Below are 21,604 nucleotides of genomic sequence, written 5' to 3'. Positions count from 1 at the left end.
TATGTGCAGTAAACCAGTTTATATGTCCTTAATATATTTACCTGCTATATGTTTATCACATTCTTAAGAAAATTACTGTAATTTTTTCAAAAAATATGTTACACATCTTGAAAGAAATATTAGTATTATTTATAGGACAAAATAAGCCCAAACAGATGTGCGCAGCTTATTTTCCTATTTCTGAAAAGGTTACAAACTAAAATATGACATTTATGCTATCATTAAATCTCACTTGATGTGGTTATAGGAACATGTATTTTGTTCTGTTGGAAAGACCACACTGTTTCTTATTTCACAATGATAAAAATGTCAAGATATCCATAATATTAAATAATATCTCTGAACCACAAGTGAGAGATATATAGCTATAGATGGGAACTTAGAGCAAATGATGGTAAATTTTTACTTTTATGGCAGGTAATAGTTGAAATGTTCTACATTTCTAAATTACAAAAAATAAGTTAATGCAATATTAAGGTAAGACTGACCTAGCTGTTACTAATACTTTTGTGAAACTTTAAGAAATTATTTAGTTATTGCAGTACACACTGTACAAAGAGAAAGAAAACACCTACTAGTATAAAACTTCATTTGCTTCATGTCTTTCATATCTCACAGTCTCACACATTAACCTGTAAAAACAAAACAAAACAGAGACATGAGTTCAACATATGTCATGAGAAAACATTCTATTAGGTTAAAAAGATGAAAGAGCCATGTAGCCTAGAAAGTTAAGATTACTTTATATGGATTGCCACAATCATTTCTTAGCCTCAAGACAAATATTTTTGGTACCCACATTAACAAAATATAATAAAATAAAACTGGTATACAGATGCTAGAAAAAAACCACTTCGTTAGATGTCAATTCTGCCATGTTTATTTTAAAAGGAACAAAATAGTATGTGTTTTACACTTTGTAAATGACATGCGGACAAATTAATGTTCTCCAAAGTAAGCAGAAAATGAGAAAAGAACCTAAAAATTAATAGGGAGAACCTATTAATTTTAAAAAATGGTAACGTCATTCATGTTAATGTTACTTACCAGTATGTAATTTCAAACAAAAGTAGGCTTTTATTAACTCAGTATATTTATGACTAATGACTAAATGGAGGTTTTACAACTTAAAGACTCGTTATTTTGGCTGATTCATCCCTCAGGAAAAAATTATGGAAATTATGGAAAACATGCATAAATGTTTAAATATTCAAAACTGCCTCAAGAACAGCATCTTCAAGAAGCATCCTATTATATTAAGCCCAAGTAATATTTCCATAAAACACAGAAATGCGAAAAAGAAAATAACTATTCCTTCTTTTGAAGGAACTAGCAAATAAAAAAATTGGCTATAGCAGTAATTATTTCAACAGCACCTCCATTTTGGTCACTGGGGTTAGTGGTCTTCCAATTTGTGAAACTGATCAACCCACATCCATTCTTCCTGTTTGCTAAACCCAATTAACATCACACTCTTGATTTTTCACTTGAAAACGACAACTCTCTTAGATATTCTTTTTCCTTGTTCTTCCTACTACCACCCTATTTCAGAGGTCCTCTCAATCCCTTATGTGAAACATTCCAACTCAATGTCACTAACCAAGAGGCAGCATCAAATCTTGAATACACATCATTAACACAGAGACTGAATCACACCAATTCATAAGAAAAGGTAAGAGTTGTTGGGTGAGCCTGGTGTTGGGTATTAAGGAGGGTATATATTGCATGGAGCACTGGGTATGATGAATAAACAATGCATCTTGGAAGTTTGAAAAAATAAAATAAAGTTTAAATTTAAAAAAAAAAAAAAAAGGAAAGAGTCACAATTAATGGTCTAAAAATACTTGGTCTTAAATTACATAGCATTGTTTCCCATTAGAATGAACGAAGGATCCTTGCCCCAACTTCTTCACTGAATCTCATTCCTTCTACAGAAGACCCCGCATTCCTTCAGGTTTACCTCCTTCCCCACATCACCATCTATTTCTACCTCTCTCCTAAGTCACTCCTTTACTAAATAAACACATCTTAGCATCAACTGTTGTGTGGGGCAGGGGGACACCTCTTTTGACCACATATCTTCATCCAACTATTATTCACATTTTGCTTTTCCCGTGACAGGTACTCCTTTGACTGCATATATATATTATTCTCTCTCCATTTCCTCACCCTCTTAGCACTTCTCCATCATTTGCTCCCTGAAACTCCAAAGAAAGGCTCTAAATGTTATTAGCATCCTCTATGTTATCTAAATCCTTTTTGTCCTTATCTTAATTCCACTTCTCAGCAGTATTTGCTGACTCCGTTTTTCCTTACATCATCATCTCAAGGTTTCCTGTCTTCAGTCTTCTGGTTTTCTTCTTAACTTCTTAGTCATTTTTTCTGTCTCCTTTGGATTCTCCCCCATTCCATTCCTCTACCTATCTTCTAAATGTTATCAGTTCCTGTCAACCTATTCTCTGCACCATGTAATCTCATCCAGTTTGTGATTTTAAATTTAATCTATAAAGGGATGACTTTCCAAACAATGCCTCACACCAAGTCTCTCACCATGATATAAACTCATCTAAAGGCTACTCAGTGTAGCCATTGGCTGTGTAACAGTGGTTTTATGTTCAAAATGTCCAAAACAGATCTTAAATTTCCTTCCCAAGAATTTGCTTTCCTACAATCAGTAGTACCCAATTGTTTAGGCCAAAAATCTTGAGAGTCATTACCCTTGACTCCTCCCTTTTCTTCATATCCCATCTCTCTGCCAGCACCTGTTTCCAAAATATCCTCTCAAATTGACCAAGTCTACAAATGTAGACAATAGCTTCTACGTTTGTACACCTATTGTCCATTCTCCACATGACTTCTAGAGAAATCTTTCTAAACATTAAGTCAGATCACCTTGTAGTTCTGCTCTTGATTTCTGCTACCTATGGAATAAATCCAAAGTCCTTATCCTTGGTGCCTTCATGCACAAAGCCTATTCCCCTGGCAGAGTATCTGGGGCATCACTACACTGTGGAGATTTCTGCATAGCTGCCCTGACTCAAATGTTACCTCCTTTGACTACAAAGTCAGAGCAGTCCAGCACCCGTTCTTACGTGTATGGTAAGTGCTGGAAGGCTTATTTGTACAAACACACCCTAAATGCTCCCGCTAATCACGATCCTGGGACTACAGAGATCCTGTCCTCCCTCTATATTCCCACCAAGCAGAATGTATAGAAGAAAATGTTCAGCATTCAACGCTGGGGCGCTGGGGGATGACTAACCAGAAGCATCTCCTTTGTAACAAAGAGTGTCTGGATGGCAGGCCTTGAGTTCTTTGGAATACTGGCCATGCAGGAAGGGGATGGGCTCAGAGAGTTGCTAAGCTGGTTGCTGGTTGCTAGAGAATACAAGCGTGCTGCATGGAGATCTCTGCAACAGATGCTTTGTGTCTAGGCGGACACTTCAGGACTCCCTATAATAAGTTCTCCCAATAAACCTATCTCATTGGCTGTCTCCAGGTCATTTCTTTGGCCTCACAGGACAATCATCCACCATTGGCTTAGAGTCTGTTGGGAGTATGGACTACACAAGTGGTTAGCCAGCCAGGAAGCGGGGTGGGGGGGCGGAGGGTGGGGGGGCACATGAGCATCAACATGTGGTAAATGGAACAGGGAAATTTGCAAGGGAAATCCGAGGTTGGCCATCCACATATATGTGGAGCACTACAGCCACTATCCTTGATTGGATAAGCCCACCACATGAGTACAGGAATACCCCTGAAAATACCAAAGGGTCTAAAGGAAATTTTGACCAAGGTAAATGTGACAAGAAAAGGATCAATGTTCAGCTGTCATAGTTGGATGACCCTCCCATCTATGTGACAGCCTTGAAGAAAGTAAGGAGAAACTGCCTTTAGAGAGGATTTCTAGATTAACATAAATGACACTGCAGAGAACTTGCTAATTGGCTTGAGGAAACAAGATGTTAAAATTAATAACTCTGGCACACAGAATGACCTTACTGAAGGGTGGTAAACTGCCCTGGCAAAGGAGTTCTTATGGCTATTGTGGAAGCCAACTAAGAGTTCTACTGAGGAAGAGACTAATGGGACTGAGTCCATAAAAATTCCCATTCTCTTGACTCAGCCTCTTGTTACTAGCCAAAATGAAAGCAGAGCATCCATGCCCATAGTGTGGAACCCTGGAACCTGCCCATGCCTAACCACCAGCACAGACCACAAACTGGTATATACTTGCCAAACTTGTAGAATTGGAAGATAAATTCAGACAGAAATGAAGGGAATCCATGATGCTATCGTTGCTCAGTATACGGAACACGGGCACGGAAGGCAGTTTGCTTTTGGTCGGGAATGTCCAAGATGGCGTTTGTTACAACACACCCTTCTTTAAGGTGGTATCCCCAAGGCATCCTCAGTGAAGGCTACATTACCCTTTACTCTCCTAAGTGGTATGGCACTGTAAATTAGCTTGGCCTAACAGGGGCAGGTGTGCTGACCTCCCTTTATGAAGGGAGACTATGAAAGAGCTCCAGCACATCCTACGAGAGCTGTCTATGATGAACATCACAGAGGTCTCGATAAGGAACTGTTTGCCATAGATATTAAAAATATGGTGGCACAGTCTGCCTCCAATCATTGGTAGGGGGCACTCATGTGCATCCTGACCCACTAATGGAGTAGCCAGCCTGTATCATGGGCTGAGCAGGCTGCCACAGATCTGAGGGAAACAGAAAAGGTCAGAAAAAGAGGTATCAGAAAGGCAGGAATGAAGGAAAGGGACTCACAGCAGAAGGAAACAAAGAAAAGGGCTATGCATGTTACCTGTTGCCAGATGTAGTAAGAGGTAGGGTAGCACAGACCTCCACCACCTACCCCACTCCACCCCCCCCCACCGGCCTCCCTCCTTGAGAAAGCAGACAAATAATCCAAAGCAGTCCTTGTTGGGCTCTGGCAGAAATTAAAAACCTGAATAGCAATTTACAAAGGGCACCCTCAGAGGGAGGATGATGGGCACTTTCTCTATGAACGAGGGAAGAAGCAAAGGACATGGACTGCTGATTCAAGCTGCTGTCACCTGGATGTCTGGGGACTGGAGCCACATGTCTGTCACATGTAGAACTTACCATATATTGGTCTAATAGAAACAGAGTGTTTTGGCTCTGGTTGAAACTGGTGCCAAATTTACTCTCCTTTATGGAAATAACCTCTTTCAAAGGTCCATCTCTGCCATCGATGATGACGGGGGGTGGTATCATCTAAATGAAGCAGACTACAGCAAGTGCAGACAGGACAGCTCTCCCCAAAGCCCCATTCAGTCAATATAACCCCAATGCCCAAATATATTCTAGGAATGGATGTCCTCTCAGGACTAACATTACAGACTACTGCAGAGGAATTCAAATTGAGGGTGCACTTGGTCAAACAAATAAGAAGAGATGCAAAATGGACAGCTATAATACTACTTGTCCCACAGAGGATGATGGCAATTAAACCATATCACCTCCCAGGAAGCCATGAAGTAATCACAGGCATGATTAAGGAACTAGCCAATGTGAGCATTATATGATCAACTCATGGTCTATATAACAGTCTCATCTGGCATGTGAAGAAACCAAATGGAATGTGGAGAACGACTGTGGATTACAGAGAACTAAATAAGGCGGTACCCCCTCTTCATGCAATTGTGCCCAACATCATGTCACTTGACTTGAATTGGGGAAGTTCTAGGTACATATTATTATGTGTTAGACCTGGCTAGCACCTTTCTCAGTATTCCCATAGCCCCAGAAAGCCAAGAGCAATCTGCTTTGACCTGGTAAGAACAGACATTCCTCATCCTACCACAGGGTATTTATAGAGCCCCACAACTTTGCCATAGCTTGGCGGCCAGTGACCTAAGTCACTAGGCAATTCCAGAGGCAGTTGGTCTGTCTGTTTCATGACACTGATGATCTAATGTTAACTTCTCAGTCTTTTTCTACTTTGCAGTCCGCTGCACCAGAATTGCCTTCTCATCTAACAAGTCAAGGATGAGCAGTCAACAAAAACAAAATACAAGGCCCTGGCTCACTGGATAAGACAAAAGATGTTTCTGCAGCAAGTGTTGATAAAATACAGGTACACTAGTGCCCCACCATCCCAAAGCAGTTACAAACTTTCATAGATCTCTTAGGGTATCGGCTTCAGTTTACCCCTTGCCTGGCTCACCTGCTTCTGTCCCTTCATAGACTGGTTTAAAAAGGAGCTGAATGGGACTAGTCCTCAAAGACAAGGCAAGCATTTAAACAAGCCAAAATGGCTATTAAATACATGGAAGCCTTAAGGATTCTTGTACAGGGACAGCCATATGAATTGGATGCAGCCAGTTACCCAGAAGGGTCTGAATGGAGCTTGTGGCAACAGCAAGGGCAAAAACGTGTGCTATCAGGTTTCTGTTCACATTTATAAAAAGGAGCTGAGACCCAATACAGCATTTTAGAATAATAGCTCTGTGCTATTTACCATGCCTCACGGTAAGTAGGAAACATAACTTTAGTTTATACTGGGATCCCAGTAACTGTTCACATCCAATATCTTATAGCAGGATTGCTGAAGAGTACATTGCAAAAGGCCAAATCAGGCAGCACCCAGCCCCGAACTAGCTGAATGGCATGCCTACCTTCAACAATGTAGTACCTTGACACCCAGCCCCCTTTGTGTGGAGCTGTACTCCATTCTTGGCCCCGTAACTTATGTCACAGCCATTAACTGACACAGCAGAGCCACCATGGCTGCCATCATTTTGTGCTGGATGGGGACAGACCCATCCCTAAGCATGCCTGGTCACTGATGGCTCAGCAAGGGTCAAACCCTGCACCTGGATGGCCATTGCAATCCAACCCTCAACTGAAAGAATCTTCAAAGACTCTAGCACTAGACATAGTAGTCAGTGGGCCAAATTGTGAGCAGCATTAGTGGTGCTGCTCCACGAGCTGACCCCCTCTGTTATATACACAGAGAATTGACCATGTGGCTTCTCCAATGGAAGGCACAGGACTAGAAGGTAGTGGAGCACCCACTCTGGGACAACATGTAGAAGGACATTCTCCAGCAATTATGAGGTATGAACATCACTACTGGCCATGTAGATGCACACACAGTATGCACCCCACCTGATAACTAACAAGCTGATTAGCTGGCCCAAGGCTACCTCCTAGAAGAGATGCCAACAGAAGATGTCACCACCTGGCTACACAAAAAGACAGGACATTAAGGACAACAGACCTTGTGGGCCATTGCTAAGAACTGGAGCTAACTGTGGTATTACAAGACATTGTAACCATCCGCTAACAATGCTCAACCTGTCCTCAGAAACAACCATGACCTCTGCCAAGAGACACTGGACAAATAGCAAGGAGTGGCACCCCATTCGGAGATGGCAGACTGACTACATTGGTCCACTACCCTTTCTCTGATGGTTGCTGTTATACTTTGATGTGTACTGACACTTAATTAGGACTCCTACAAGCCTACCCCAGTAAGCATGCTAACCAAAAGGCTAACACCCGCAGTCTAGAACAGCTGTGTGCTGCCTATGGGGTATCACTGATATCGACAGCGACCAAGGCTCCCAGTTTACACAACATGAAGTGCAAGAGTGGGCCAACATTCAACATATCCACTGGCATTTCCATCTACCATACAATCCCACTGCACCTGGACTGATAGAACGTGTGAACTGGTTGTTAAAACAACAATCGCAACAAGAAACACATTCACTGGCCCTCTGGACAAGCTACCTGTCAACAGCTATATGGGCATTAAATTAACATGTACATTCTAATCAGTCCAGTGCCTACACTCTACTCACTCAAGGACCTGATGTCAGTCTTAGAATACAAGTAGACAGCATGCTGGAAGGATGTTCTCTGCTGCAAGTAGAGGCACGAGATAACCTTCTATTGTCCCTGCCGCAAGATCCACCTACAGGGGAACATATAATTAAATGGCCCTGGAAGTGATAAAGAAGTCCACAGTGGTTCGGGTTTTTGACCCAGTGGGGAATAGGAAAAGAACAGGACCTATATCCTTCACCCCATTTCTTCATCCCACTCCACCAAAGACAATGAAGGTACATAAGCCCAGGCTTCTCATAAAAAAATAATACTACTGGGGCACATGGGTGGCTCTGTCGGTTAAGTACCCAACTCTTGATTTTGGCTCAGGTCATGATCTCAGCGTTCTGAGACTTGAGTGCCATGCTGGGCTCTATGCTGGGTGCAGAGCCTGCTTAGCAGTCTTCCCCCCAACCTCTTAAAAAAAAAAAAAAAAAGACACTATCATAATCATCTTATGGAACATTATTATACCCCCACCATCCTTTTCAGATCTGCCCCACTGTGTAACAGAGGGAAGGCCAACAATTGGGTACTATAAACCTGGAGCCAAACCACAATCATGGGTGGTGTCATCCCAAAACAACACTGCCTACTGCTTTCTAGTAAGCAATCATGACCTGCCTCTTCTGGTGGCTACTGAACAGCTTAACTTTTTGCCTTTAGACTCTGCATGGGGGACCTATTTGCCAGTTGGGTCCTGACCATAGCTTCTATACAGAATAAAACCAATTGTTGGGTATATAGTGAACTCTCCCCTCCCTCTCAGCAACTGCAGGCTTCCTCTGGCAAAATGTTTCTAGAATTTCTTTTCTTTTCTTTTCTTTTTTTTTTTTTTTTTTTTTTTAGGATTTATTTATTTATTTGACAGACAGACATCACAAGTAGGCAGAGAGAGAGAGGAGAAAGCAGGCTCCCTGCTAAGCAGAGAGCCCATTGTGGGGCTCGTTCCCAGGACCCGGAGATCATGACCTGAGCTGAAGGCAGAGGCTTAACCCATTGAGCCACCCAGGTGCCCCCGTTTCTAGAATTTCTTAGCCATTTGTGTTCTCCTATTATTTGGATACTGTGGCTTGTACTGTTGTTGTAGGATTTAGTTGCAATGTACTTCGGCATACTTGGCCCCACAGACATTGTGAAAGAAGAGAAAATTTAAACATGTATAGGCCATTGGGGCACCTGGGTGGCTCAGTGGGTTAAGCCGCTGCCTTCGGTTCAGGTCATGATCTCAGGGTCCTGGGATCGAGTCCCGCATCGGGCTCTCTGCTCAGCAGGGAGCCTGCTTCCCTCTCTCTCTCTCTGCCTGCCTCTCCGTCTACTTGTGATTTCTCTCTGTCAAATAAATAAATAAAATCTTTAAAAAAAAAATGTATAGGCCATGGGCACCTGGGTGACTCAGTCATTTGAGCATCTGTCTTCTTTTCATCTCAGGTCATGATCTCAGGGTCATGAAACCTGCTTAAGATTCTGCCTCTCCCTCCCCCTCTGCCATTCCCTGCCACCACCTCTTGACAACAACAAAAACAACAAAAAGTATGAACCAACCAGTGTAGGACAGGTAGAGTATATAGTACATGGTAGAAAGTTAGTTTGTACAAGCACACTCCAAATTTCCTGTGAATCACCATCTTGAGAATACAGAGATCTCACCCTCCCTTTATATTCCAGTCAAGCAGAGTATGTACAAGAACATGTTGCTCAGCATTCAAGGTAGGAGCTCTAGGGGTGGCCAACCCAGAGAGACTGGATGGTGGGCCCTGAGCTCCTTGGAATGCTGGACATGGAAGGAGGGGAAGGGCTATAGACAGTTGCTAGACTAAGTTGCTACACTATAAAAACTTATTGCCTGTGGGTCCCAGAAGCAGGTGTTTTGTCCAGTCTGCTTTTCTTGGATTCCCTGTACATAAGTTCCCTCCATGAACTTGTGTCTCAATCACTTCTTCTGGGTCTTTTCTTCAGCCTCAGCACACTATCACATACCCTTGGTTGAGTCTCCTGAGCTATGGCTTTGCACCGTGCTGAAAACGCTAACATCTGAATGAAACAACACACCCCCATTTACTTAGCTCTTGTCTGCCCCCCAGGAACATAAGCTCCATGATGACAGAGTCTTGGACTACTTCAGTGTATCTCCACGGCTTAAGTCAGGGTCCAGCACATGGTAGGCACACAATCAATGACTGTTGGCTGAATAAATCAACCTAACCAGTACCCTCAGACAATCACAATGAAATCTCCTATAAGACAAATAGATGGGGAAAGTACTAAAACTGGTGGTCATCTTTGAACATAACTAAAGGATGATTTACAAAAAGCACACTGATATTCCCTGAATTCTTCAAGAGCATAATAAGCATAATTTGGTGGTTTCTTAATGATCTAAAACTGCTCATATAACAATAATGACACTGCCCTGTAATGCTAAAGAATATATATTTCAGCAGGCTCTTTTTTCCAACACTGACTAGGTCCAGAGTGTTACTCGGCTTTCTCAGATTTTTGACCTCCTCTCCTAACTATAGCATCCTCTGCCCTTTTGGCAAATATGCTGCTTTTAATCCATGTGGATTCAGGGAGTAAATGTTAGAAAAATAAAATGTTGAAAAAGTAGAGTTTTTAACTGAAGACCTGAAAACCTATACACTGCACAGAATATGTTATCTTACAGCAACATGGTCATTACTGCACACCAATTAACACTCAGAAGCACTTTACTGCTTACACATGGGTGGGCCACAATAATGCAAAGCTACAGTTTTCAAATAAATGAAAGCCTCTGCTGTCCCTCAGAGAAGACTAATGTTCTATTACCCAACACTGAATAAACAAACTTTCAAATCTTGATTAAGTGCTGCTGTTTCTTTTCTAAAACCAGAAACCTCCATTATGTGGAAGTATTAACTGTTCTCTGTTAATCCCAGGGATAACATTTTTATGTAGAAAATTCAAACAATATATTACCTAAAAAATAAGTTATCTATCAAAAAATATATTATCTAAATAAGATATATTTTTCCTAGAAATGGTAGCTACTGTAAAGTAGTTTATCCAAGTCATTGTATTTATCTGTACCTCTATTTTTTGTTATTAATCATGTTGGTATCTTGATCTTATTCTAAAAAGGGACTGAAGTTAGTTTCAGCAGATATTTTCCATAAATATCAGAAACAAATGATTTTTAACATAAACAGAATAAGATAAACATCTTAAAGTTCCCTCCCTGTCAGCTCATGCCAACAAACAAAACATAGTCTTAGTCTCCATAGTATAGTCTCCAAAACAGATTTTCTAAAGTATAAATAGATTCAACTATACCACTGAATTAATCGGTTATTTCTACCCAAAAAATTTCCCTTTGAAACAGAGGAAAATTGGTGGTTCTAAAGTTGGGTTGATGGATTAATGGACTTCATCACACTACTTACTTTCATAATTTTGAAAATTTCCAAAAGAAGTATTAAAATTGTCCTTGTTCTATTGCACAGAATCTCTGTTACCTAAATAATTTTACAACCACATATACTATAGACATACATTATACAATCAATATGTGTAAACATTATTTAAATATTATCCATGTGTGCTTTTATACACACATGGGAATGTGCCATTTATATTTGCTTATTACATAATTCCATTTGCACTTGCAGATTAACTACATTCAATCAAATAGTACTAAAATTTCTTCTTAGGGTAGTTGTCACCAAAAACACAAGATGAAAGACCCTTTAAATATCATTCCTACTTTAATTTGAGCCATCTTCTAAATTCCCAATGGTTTTGCCCTTTACAATAAAACTTGAATATTTAAACACTTAACCTGCAATCTACTTTAATTTAAATGATTTTCATCAAAAATTAAATTTTAGAAGTACTCAATCCTCTTGACACTTTTTTCAATTAACAACTAAATATGAAATTGACATGCCCACAAATTAATTAGTGTTTAAAGAGTAAAGGAAAAATATACAGAAAAGGTATTCTTTCAATAATTAAAAACTGCTAGTATCAAAACTAGCTACAGTTGGAGGAAACAAACCCTTCTCTATGTCCTTGCTGGTGTTTATATATAATTCATCTTCCCAAGGTCCTTTATAGTCTGTTCCAGTTAAGACAAAATCATTGGATTGTATGTTTTTGTTCTTTTAGTATAGCCCAGATAACCATAATTAAGCTTACTCTATCACTGTAGAATAGAATCTATAAGATTTTATACATGCTTACCAAAAAAAGGCAGTTAACTTAATGCCAGGCCAAGACCTAAAACATACTAAAATAATGAACCTAATTGTTCTTTGAATGGTTAAAAACATTCTGGTTTCCTATGTATTTAAATGCTAAAATTTAGATCTCTGTTTGCAAGGACAGCAAATAACAGTCCTTTTGGGGTATTCACCAAGTAGTGTTTATTCCTTTAGATGAGGAGCGAGGGGAGCAGGATACAGAGGAAGAGAGGATATCACTATGGCAGAAATGTCAAAAAATTATTATAAGGATGTAAAACTTATACTACCAACTACAGAGGCTAGATGAGGCAGTTTTTTAAAGTTATTTCTAAACCTACTTAACCATAATAAAGAATCATATAAAACTCCAGCATCCCATTATTAGTTATTGTAAAATGACTTACCTAAGTTGGTGCTCTCTCAAGTTTGATAAGGCTTCCATACCATGTAAATAGGAATATACTATTTCCAAATCCTGTTTGAAAAGAAAAATAGAAATTATTAGACTTTTTAAGAAAAATCAAGAGAAAAGCTAAATCACACAAATGTCTTCCATTCAACCACCTTGGGGATATAGAGTAGGGTATTAAAATATAAAATAAATTGGCTTAAACTTATGAAAATAAGTATTTTAAGAAACTTGGAAAATTACCATTTTTTAAAAAAGACATTATTTATTTTGAGCGAGAGAGTGTGTGTTAGCGCATGTGTAGGGTGGGAGGAGAATCTGAAGTGGGCTCCAGCCTGGAGCCCCATGCAGGGCTCACTCCCACCACTGTGAGACCATGACCTGAACCAAATCCAAGAGTCTGACGCTTAACTGATTGACCCACCCAGGTGCCCATATCCTGTTTGTTTTGTTTTAAAGTAAGAGTTCTCTTGAGATATAATTCACATACTATAATTTTTATTATTTTTATTTTTTTGCTGGAGGCCACAGCAGCACTGAATCATGGCACAGAACCCAGTGAAGGCCAAGTGCATGATCCTCCCCTGCCCTCTGGGCTCTGACACCCACTGCACCCTCCTCACCCCAGAGGAAGAGCCATAGGAAGATGGCATGGGTGGGCAATCCATGGGGGAAAAAAAAACAAAAGCCAGCTGAAATTTTAATAAGGATTGCACTGAGTCAGTAGATCAACTCAGGTAATACTGCCATCTTAACAACAGTTAGTCTTACAACCCATGGCATGGGGATGTTCTGCCATTTACTTAGGTCTTCCTTAATTTCTTTCAACAATGTTTTACACTTTTCAGTATATAAGTCTTATATTACTTTGGTTCAACTTAATCCTCTCTTTTTTTTTCTTTTCTAAAGATGTTATTTATTTGTCAGAGAGAGAGCAGAACAAGTAGGGGGAATGTCAGGCAGAGGGACAAGCAGGATCCCTGCTAAGAAAGGATCCCAATGCAGGACTTGATCCCAGGACCCTGGGGTGATCATGACCTGAGCAGAAGCCAAATGCTTAACTGATGAGCAATCCAGGTGTCCCTTAATCCTCTTTAATCAACCAATGAGCAATCCAGGGGTCCCTTAATCCTCTTTAATTAAGAAAAAAAATTCTGTACCCTTATGAATACCTTTCTAAACAATTCAAACTATATGTGCAATTAAATTTCAAATATTAAGGGCACAGTTAAGGGATAGTGGTAACAACTAGGTAAGAATTCAAACCTTCTTAAGAGGATGCTAAGGAGGTTTTCAGCCTAAAATATTTTAATGTAGTTCTTAAAACAATATTGTGATGTGATAAGGGGAAATAAAAACCTTATTTATAGCTCTAAATTGTCCCAATTTAAAATTTATCAATTATTAGAAATTTAAAGTGCCGCCCTCTAGTGATCAACTTCCAAATAAATTGATGGGTCTTCAACTTTATTCATCTACAATCCTTGTTATTTCCCACAAGCCTTTTTAAAGTTATTTAAAGACTGAAACCTAAAACTAGACCCTATAAATTCAATACAAACAAGAAAGCTAAAACAAAACTTTCCCAACATCTAGTTAACAAAGTCTGCATTCCTAAAGCTAATAAACTCTTTCTTTAGAAGTAATCAGACTCCAATCATAACGTTCTATTTGCATGTAGTGAAAATCAATAAAAAGTGTTCTAATTATTGAGGTTTTGTTTTTTGTTTTTTTTTTTTTTTAAATAGCTATAATAAGAGCCTTTCTGGACAATCCTAAAGTTCACATTCTATTTTAGATATTATAAATATGTGTGCTATTTACCGTATTTAAATAGTATGGAAAGACTGCCCCTGCTCCCCTGTTTCTGAAGAGCTTATATTCTGAATCTAATACTAAAGTCTTACATATTTCACTGAATTACCTATCAACCTTGGGTTATAATCTGCCCAAGACCTACAACATTCTTATTTAAGCAAACAGACAACACTATTCACATTCATTTAACACTCACCAACCGAATAAATTTACAATGACCAAAAAAAAAAAAAAAAAAAAAAAGTATATTGGGAGAGCAGTAAAAGAAATAAAAAATTTTTTAAAGCTGGAGAAGGGAGAAGTCTAAAAGAAACATGATAGAAGCAAGAATTTGGAAGCTTAGGAAAGGAACAGAGGGGGAAAAACACCCTGAAAAGTCTTAAAAGACAACAGGTCTTAAATAATCAACTGTTTTGTTCAAAAAACCCAGCAAAATCAAAGTAAAAGAGCATAGCCCTTAATGAAATGGTACTTTATTAATATGCTGTTTTTTAACAATGTAGAGTTTCATTGTGCAGGGGATACCTTCCTGAATCTGTTACGTCACATGCGTCAGTATGGATGCAAAACTGAGTATGAATGTACCACCAATATGATTATATAAAGTGTATTTAAGGACAATAACTACATTATTTATCTTAAGGCAATATGTATCATTATAACCCGAAAATTAAATAAGATTGTTGATTAGTTAAAAAACGTAGAGAACAATGATGTATTCTCACCTCTAAGTCACTGACATCAGTAAATGGGTCAGAAAGCTGTACAGGAGCCTGCATTATGAAACTCCGAGTGTGAAGGAAAGGGACTGCATTACCTCACCACTGCATGACCAAATCTGTATGTATGTCACTGCATAAATAAGACATCTGCAGCTCACATAATCATGATGTGAATTTTCAGGGGAATACGTTTAAACATGTCACTTACGCAGTACACAATCAGAATCCTAGGCAACCGTTTCATATACTTCAGGTATCTAAAGAGACTAAACTTCCTGAATTGAATTCAACGCTTGAAATGAATTCAATTATTATGTCCAGTTTCTTCTATTACTCCTAGAATAAGTCATCTCAAAAGAAACTTATTTCAAATGGTTTATGTTACAAGGAGCTTATAAACTCAAGGAGCAGACATTATTCTAAATGAAGCTGTTAAATGGAAGGCAATATTACCTAGCTTGAATTAGATGACTTTACAGATACATTCTATCTAAACTTGAGATCTCTTAGTTGTAACTAACAGCAGGAATGGTAAGAAGTGATGTCTAGATGGCAGCAACAAGTAAGTCTAATGTTTCACTGTGCAATATGAATTGTATTCATATTCATCACAGATTTGGGTAGGTAGGAAAAGCAGAAAAGCTTTGGAAAAGGCATCAGGAAATCTCTCTTCCTAACTCTGAGGAAACAGAGAACATTGGAGGTGAGCAGAAGAAATGTAAACTACAGGAATAAAGACTCTGGTTAAATTTTTCTTCAATAAAGAGCACAGTGGCCAAATATTAGGTTTAGTGATGATTAGGGATTTCAAGTAAGGTAAATAACACTGAAAGGCAAAAAGGAAGACAAGCTTTCTTATTTTCCTTTCCTAGGAGCAAAGTGGACCAAGTAATATTTTGAAATAGGCAAGATGACCTTTTGGATCTTCCTAGGCACTTTTTCCTACCGTCTCCCCAAGTGTCCAGCGATCTTGCATTACCCCAAACTTCATTCTGAGGTATCAATGCCCTGGTCTAAAAATTAAAATTAAATCGGGGGTGGGGGGAGCTTGAGTCTTCCCAGTGAGCTGTCTGCATCCATTTGCATTTGCATGGTCTAAACAAATCTGTAAATGTATGCGATTTCAGGCAGCACAACCAAGAGAAATGAAAAATATCAGCAGGGTAAGAGAAGAGGTATGGAGGGCATGAGAGGCCAGCTCTGTCCAGGAACCACTTCCACCCCCTTCCTTGCCCTTAGAGGTCACCCCTAACTGCTCTGCTCTTCACTTTTCACCTCTAAATTTTAACCCTCATTTCCCCTTAAGAGTTGGTCTTTATTAAAATAATCTACAAATTGGCATGGAATTGCCTTCACTCAGCAAAGATACAAAGATGCAGAAGGGTGAGGTGCTGAGGAAGATTAGCTCTCAGACCAACCTGGAATCTGCAAACCCCAGTGAAAAGCAGACCTGCTTGCTGCATCACAGAGCAAGGGCTTTCTCTGAAGATAAACAAGGAAATGTAGGACCTTCAGGGAGTTATATTATTGGATTATAAGTGTCTTTTCTATGCAAACAAGAGATACTCACAGACTGAAGTTACATTTCAACAAACTTGACTGCAGAAAAACAAATGCTGGAGCATTAAATCACTTGAAGTATCCCAACCTACATTTCAGTCAAGAAACTACGATATGCAAACTGAGAATCCCCCAATTGCTCCTCCCAAGACAACTACAATTCACATGACCACAGCTATTTTAAAGGATCCTTAAAAATGGAAGTTATTTTTCCCCCAATTTTTCCAGTCTTGAAGACAAACAGGAACATGATGCTTTAACCAGGAAGCAGCATTTTTTGGGACAATAAGCTTTTCCTTCTACCCTAGGAAGGACATCCTTTTTACAAAAATAGATGCTATTTGAAAGCAGACTGGGTGACGGTAAAAACACTGCAGCCCAGCAGACAAGAATACAGACAGGGTAACTGGAATGCAACTTTCCATGAAAATAAAAACAAACAAACAAACCTTTGCCCCAAACATAAACCACATATCAAAACCCAAAAGCATTCTCTAGTTGTCCACAACCTCACCAACCCTCTTGCTTGAGTCTATAAACACAACACAGCTCTAACAGGAAAGTCAGAAGGAAAGTTTTCTGCATCTTGGGTTCTTTCTCTAATTTCCCCTTAGAGGCTCATTCAGAATATAATCGGACTGATAGCACATTTATAATGCGTTTAAAACCAGCTTTCAATTTCACTTGTTCACCTGAATCGGCGATTTGCCAACAACTTACAATATATTTTAATACAATCTTTGGAGATCTGAGAAAAGAGAAGTATTCCTCTACCCTTTCCCACAATTAGTGTTGTGCACTCCTTCCTCCTTTCCTCTAGAGACTCCTTGTAAACAGGAGAGGCAGTATTTTGCACTGCACTATGGGGGGGGGGGGGACATATGCATCTTGTGAAGCTATGTATTTTTTTTAAGATTTTACTTTTATGTAATCTCTACACTCAGTGTGGGGCTCAAACTCACAACCCAAAGATCAAGAGTCACAAGTTCCACAGACTGAGCCAGTCAGATGCCCTATGAAGCTATGTATTTAAACTGTAAGTAGTAAGGTGGTCAAGGGGTATAACCCTCCAGTTATAAGATAAATTTTTTTTAAAAAGTGGGGGGGAGTTGATTCCTTAAAAAGACTTTTTATCTCAATCATCAAAGAAACTAAGGCCAAGATTATGCTACAATTAGCAGGCCTATGGAGACCCCAGGCTTAAGCACCTACAGATTTAAACGTAAGAAAGAAGTAAGCTGCTTAAGTGGCATCAGTACTGATGCCAATTTATTCTCCCTTGCAAAGACAAAAAGGTAATTTTCCTTGTAGGCCAAAGATCACTAACAAGGAATTACAGAGCTATGTCTTAAACATTATTAATAAGGACATTAAAAGCTAGAATATTCAAGGCTCAAACCCAAGTGCATAGCCAAATGGGGGAGAGGGCAAAAAGGCGAGAAGTCTGCAAGTTCCTCTGTGTCTACTGACACAGTGGTAAGGCTGAAAAGTTTTATTTGTAAGATGCTCCACTTTTGTACACTAAACCATATAAAACAATTATCCTAAAAAGGATATGGAAAGAGCATAGATTTGGGTGTCAAATAACACAGAGTTCACATCCTCATCCCCATCACTGCCAAGATGTGTGACTTCGGGTGCCTACAGAGACTATATTTGCAAAATAAAGTAAATACTAGCTACTCAGCTAGGCTGTATAGCTAACATATTTTATTTCAAAACAACACTTGGCACACATAGACCCCTGGAAACTTGTAGCTGATTTTCTTACCTATGAGATCAGAATACAAGCACATAGTAATGCTACAAATATAAAATTAAATATGGTCCTGAAATCATATACATCATAATTTTTATAAATTAATGTACCCTTTCCATATGTATCTCTAAAAAAATAAAAATACAGTCAAATGAATTATTTATAAAAACTTTTAAAGGGTCCCTTAAATTGTCTGCTTTATAAATCCCAATTTTTGTATCAGGTTTGGTAGGCAGAAGATGCCTATTACCTCCAGAGCATCTACCTGTGCACTGTTTCAAGCCCGTCCCATTCAAACCTCCTGCTTCCAAAACCCCCCAGTAGGGCTTCTGAATAAAGCCCAAACACCAACAATCTCTTGCACCCTTTCCATACAAATGACCGACAATCTTTGGGTCCAGTCTCACAAAGTCCCTCTCACCCTAGTGAAAAGCATGTTTCCCAGACCCCATTTTGCAGTGTGCACTTCCTCTCTGAGTCAATAAAGATCCTACTTCCTGTGCCACTTATACGTGACCTTGCACATGTGTTCTGTGCAGCCTCTTTACTTTCAAGAGTTTGCATTTTAAAATCTCCTCAACTAGACTGACTATAAGCACCTTGAACAAAGTCACTCTGTTCTCTTTTACACCTTTTTCTAATCTGTGTTATCAACAGACTGTGAATGCACTAGATGCAAAGAAAAGAAAGGGCAACCTTCCTGCAGGGGTGGTGGTATACAGCACCTTAAAGTGAATACTCCTGAGAATCACAACGGAAAAAAGAAAAGGGAGAAAACGGGTTTCCAACCTTGGTGTTCAGAGCTGTGCGAAACTCCTACAGTCAGAGACAATTCTGTAAAGGGCCACAAGGGGGCAGTCAGGCCCAACAGTCCTTTTCCGTGACTGGCAATCTCCTTCATTAGTCTCAAGTACATTTCCATTACATATATACTTAAGAGATTTGAGTGGTTAAAGCATTCCTTGAGATCATCTGAGAAAACAACAGGTCCTTTCCCTTGTGCCTCTAATGAAAAGGGGTGGCGGGAGGAGACAAGTCCATCAGCACACCCATTAAAATCACTTAATTCCAATCATCCCCAGCAGGGAACAATCTTATTTTAAAGCAGCTTCCCTATCCCACATGTCCTAGCAAAGCAACAGAGCATTTAAAACAAAACAACAAAAAAAATCAAATCATAACACTGCTGAAGTGTTTTGTGCAATCTAAGTCCTTCACATCCCAGAGTTACACCATCACACAGTTCATGGAAAAAATCCACGATGGAGTGTACGATTTTCGGTACAATTCTTAAGTTCTTAAACAGCAATTTCAACCTTAATCCTGTGAAGACTGTTTCTGAGCTTACTAATTTATACCTGAAAGGAAATAATCTCTCAGAGTTGTAATTTCATTCAAATTCACATATCAAAACACAGGAAAATGATTTTACTGGTTATCTTGGACACAGCTTGGATATATTTCTCCAGCTTCAGGCTTTACAGCATTGTATCTTTACAAGACACATGCATAAGGAATTCTGGAAGTAAAAAGTAAAGATTCAAGCTATTCTGTTTGACTAAAATTTCCTCAGATGCTTTCCACCAAAGAAGGCATCCCTTATATCTTTAAAAAAGAGAGGTTTTGAACAGTTGCTAAATTTGAGACAAAAGTACTTAAGAAGGCATTCTCTCCTGAATTACTGACTGACAATTACAAGACAGACATCTAGGTTCAACAAAACACACCCTTGTCCCAAGATTCCTCTACTTCAAGTTGGTGTCAGGGAGACTTAAGAGCAGTTACGTTTTAAGGGAGGTGTGCTGAAGAAGATAGAAAAAAAAAAGTACTTCATATATTCTAAGAGAGAGATGAAGTCTATCCTCATTCTCAAAGAGCTTACCTCTCACTGAAGAAAATGCAAGAGTTAAAAGCTACAGCAACAGCAGACATCACAAGGCAATTTTCATGATTACTAAATGAGTGGCATTACATTGAACAACTTAGGATGCATACTGCGCCCTATGTTCATGTTCATATCCTAAGGGAGAAAAGCCATTGAAGCAATTAAGTTTCACTTGTGAAGATTGAAGTTTCTCATTAGAAAAATCAACAATTTAGTTGTAACTAAAAAACTCATCTTTTGCACAAATGAGAAAAATATCAAGTGTCTAAATCAGTCCATGATTCCTGTTTTCAAGAGTCAGTATCAGTATTTCCCCTTCAGAACAATGCATTACCACCAAGTTTACAGCTTCCCAGAATTCACATCTCCTAGGCAGCAAAAACAAAACATATCTTCATTTTAAAGTCACTATCTTACTCTAATTTCTCAGAGTAAAAAATTATATAGTGAAATTTTAATTTCACATGTACAGAATAACACACTAGAAAATTATTTCCAGTAAATTTAATGCTAACCCGGTTTTTGCTATCCATGATTAAGCTAGCAGGCAGTGAATGACTACCTTTCAAGTTAACATTTAAACGTCTGATTAAGAGTAACAACCAGAAGCTCAATCAGCTGGACACAAGCGTACACATGCACAAACACACACCTGTAAACACAGAAACATGCACATACCGCTCTAATAAAATATACCTGGACTATCATTCATTTCAATTTTTAAAAAAAATCAACCAAACATACTCTCTCCTCCCCAACACTCCTCTAAACAACACAGTCAGAACCTATAGCTTGGTGTTCAACTCATTTCCCACAGACAGTCTGGCTTGGGTAAAGACTGTAGAAACCTTGTCGAGTTGGGGTGGGAGAGGGTAGCTGACGTACACCAACCCACTGAACACAATTTTTGCAACAAAGGGCCCTAGAGCCTACACAAATCACCCTCAGGACGCAAGCTTCAAGTACCGACCTAATTCCAGAGGCTCAACTAACGGTACTTACTTTGAATCACTAACTGTACATGTGTCAATATTCCTACAGCAGTAGAATTTAGACAGTCCTAACATAATAAAAGCAAAGCAGAACAGGTCACTGAGGACACAAGTTCTTCATTGCCTCTTAGCAGAAAGGAAGAGCTTCTGAATGGAAGCAGGTTTAAATATAGAAAACTTCACTGCTGCCATTTTTCTAGGACAAAAGACAAAAATAATTTGACATCTGTTTTTCCCATCTTGAATGTTTTACTGAGGAGTCAACCACCAATATTATACTTTTTCTCAAGCTTTTCCATTTCTTGAGAGAACAGGAGAAGCAATATGTAATTAAAGACTTCTAACCACATTAGTCAGAA

At 39.1% G+C, this 21,604-nt stretch overlaps 1 protein-coding gene across 11 annotated transcripts in view; it reads right to left on the bottom strand.

Moving 5' to 3' along the window:
- The window catches only part of RAPGEF2 (Rap guanine nucleotide exchange factor 2), a 240,720-nt gene that overhangs the window by 158,532 nt on the left and 60,584 nt on the right, over window positions 1-21,604 (bottom strand). For all 11 annotated transcript variants that reach the window (XM_044224723.1, XM_044224726.1, XM_044224731.1 and 8 more), the window contains exons 2-3: window positions 12,505-12,575; window positions 576-632 (exon numbers count right to left, since the gene is read on the bottom strand). In XM_044224723.1, the coding sequence (XP_044080658.1) occupies window positions 576-632; window positions 12,505-12,575 (128 nt within the window). The remainder of the gene's footprint in view (window positions 1-575; window positions 633-12,504; window positions 12,576-21,604) is intronic.

The sequence above is a fragment of the Neovison vison genome, chromosome 11 (assembly GCF_020171115.1).
Source record: "Neovison vison isolate M4711 chromosome 11, ASM_NN_V1, whole genome shotgun sequence".
NCBI classification, from domain to species: Eukaryota; Metazoa; Chordata; class Mammalia; order Carnivora; family Mustelidae; genus Neogale; species Neogale vison.
The sequence above is the reverse complement of the archived record's forward strand: the minus strand, read 5'-3'. Positions and strand labels throughout refer to the sequence as shown.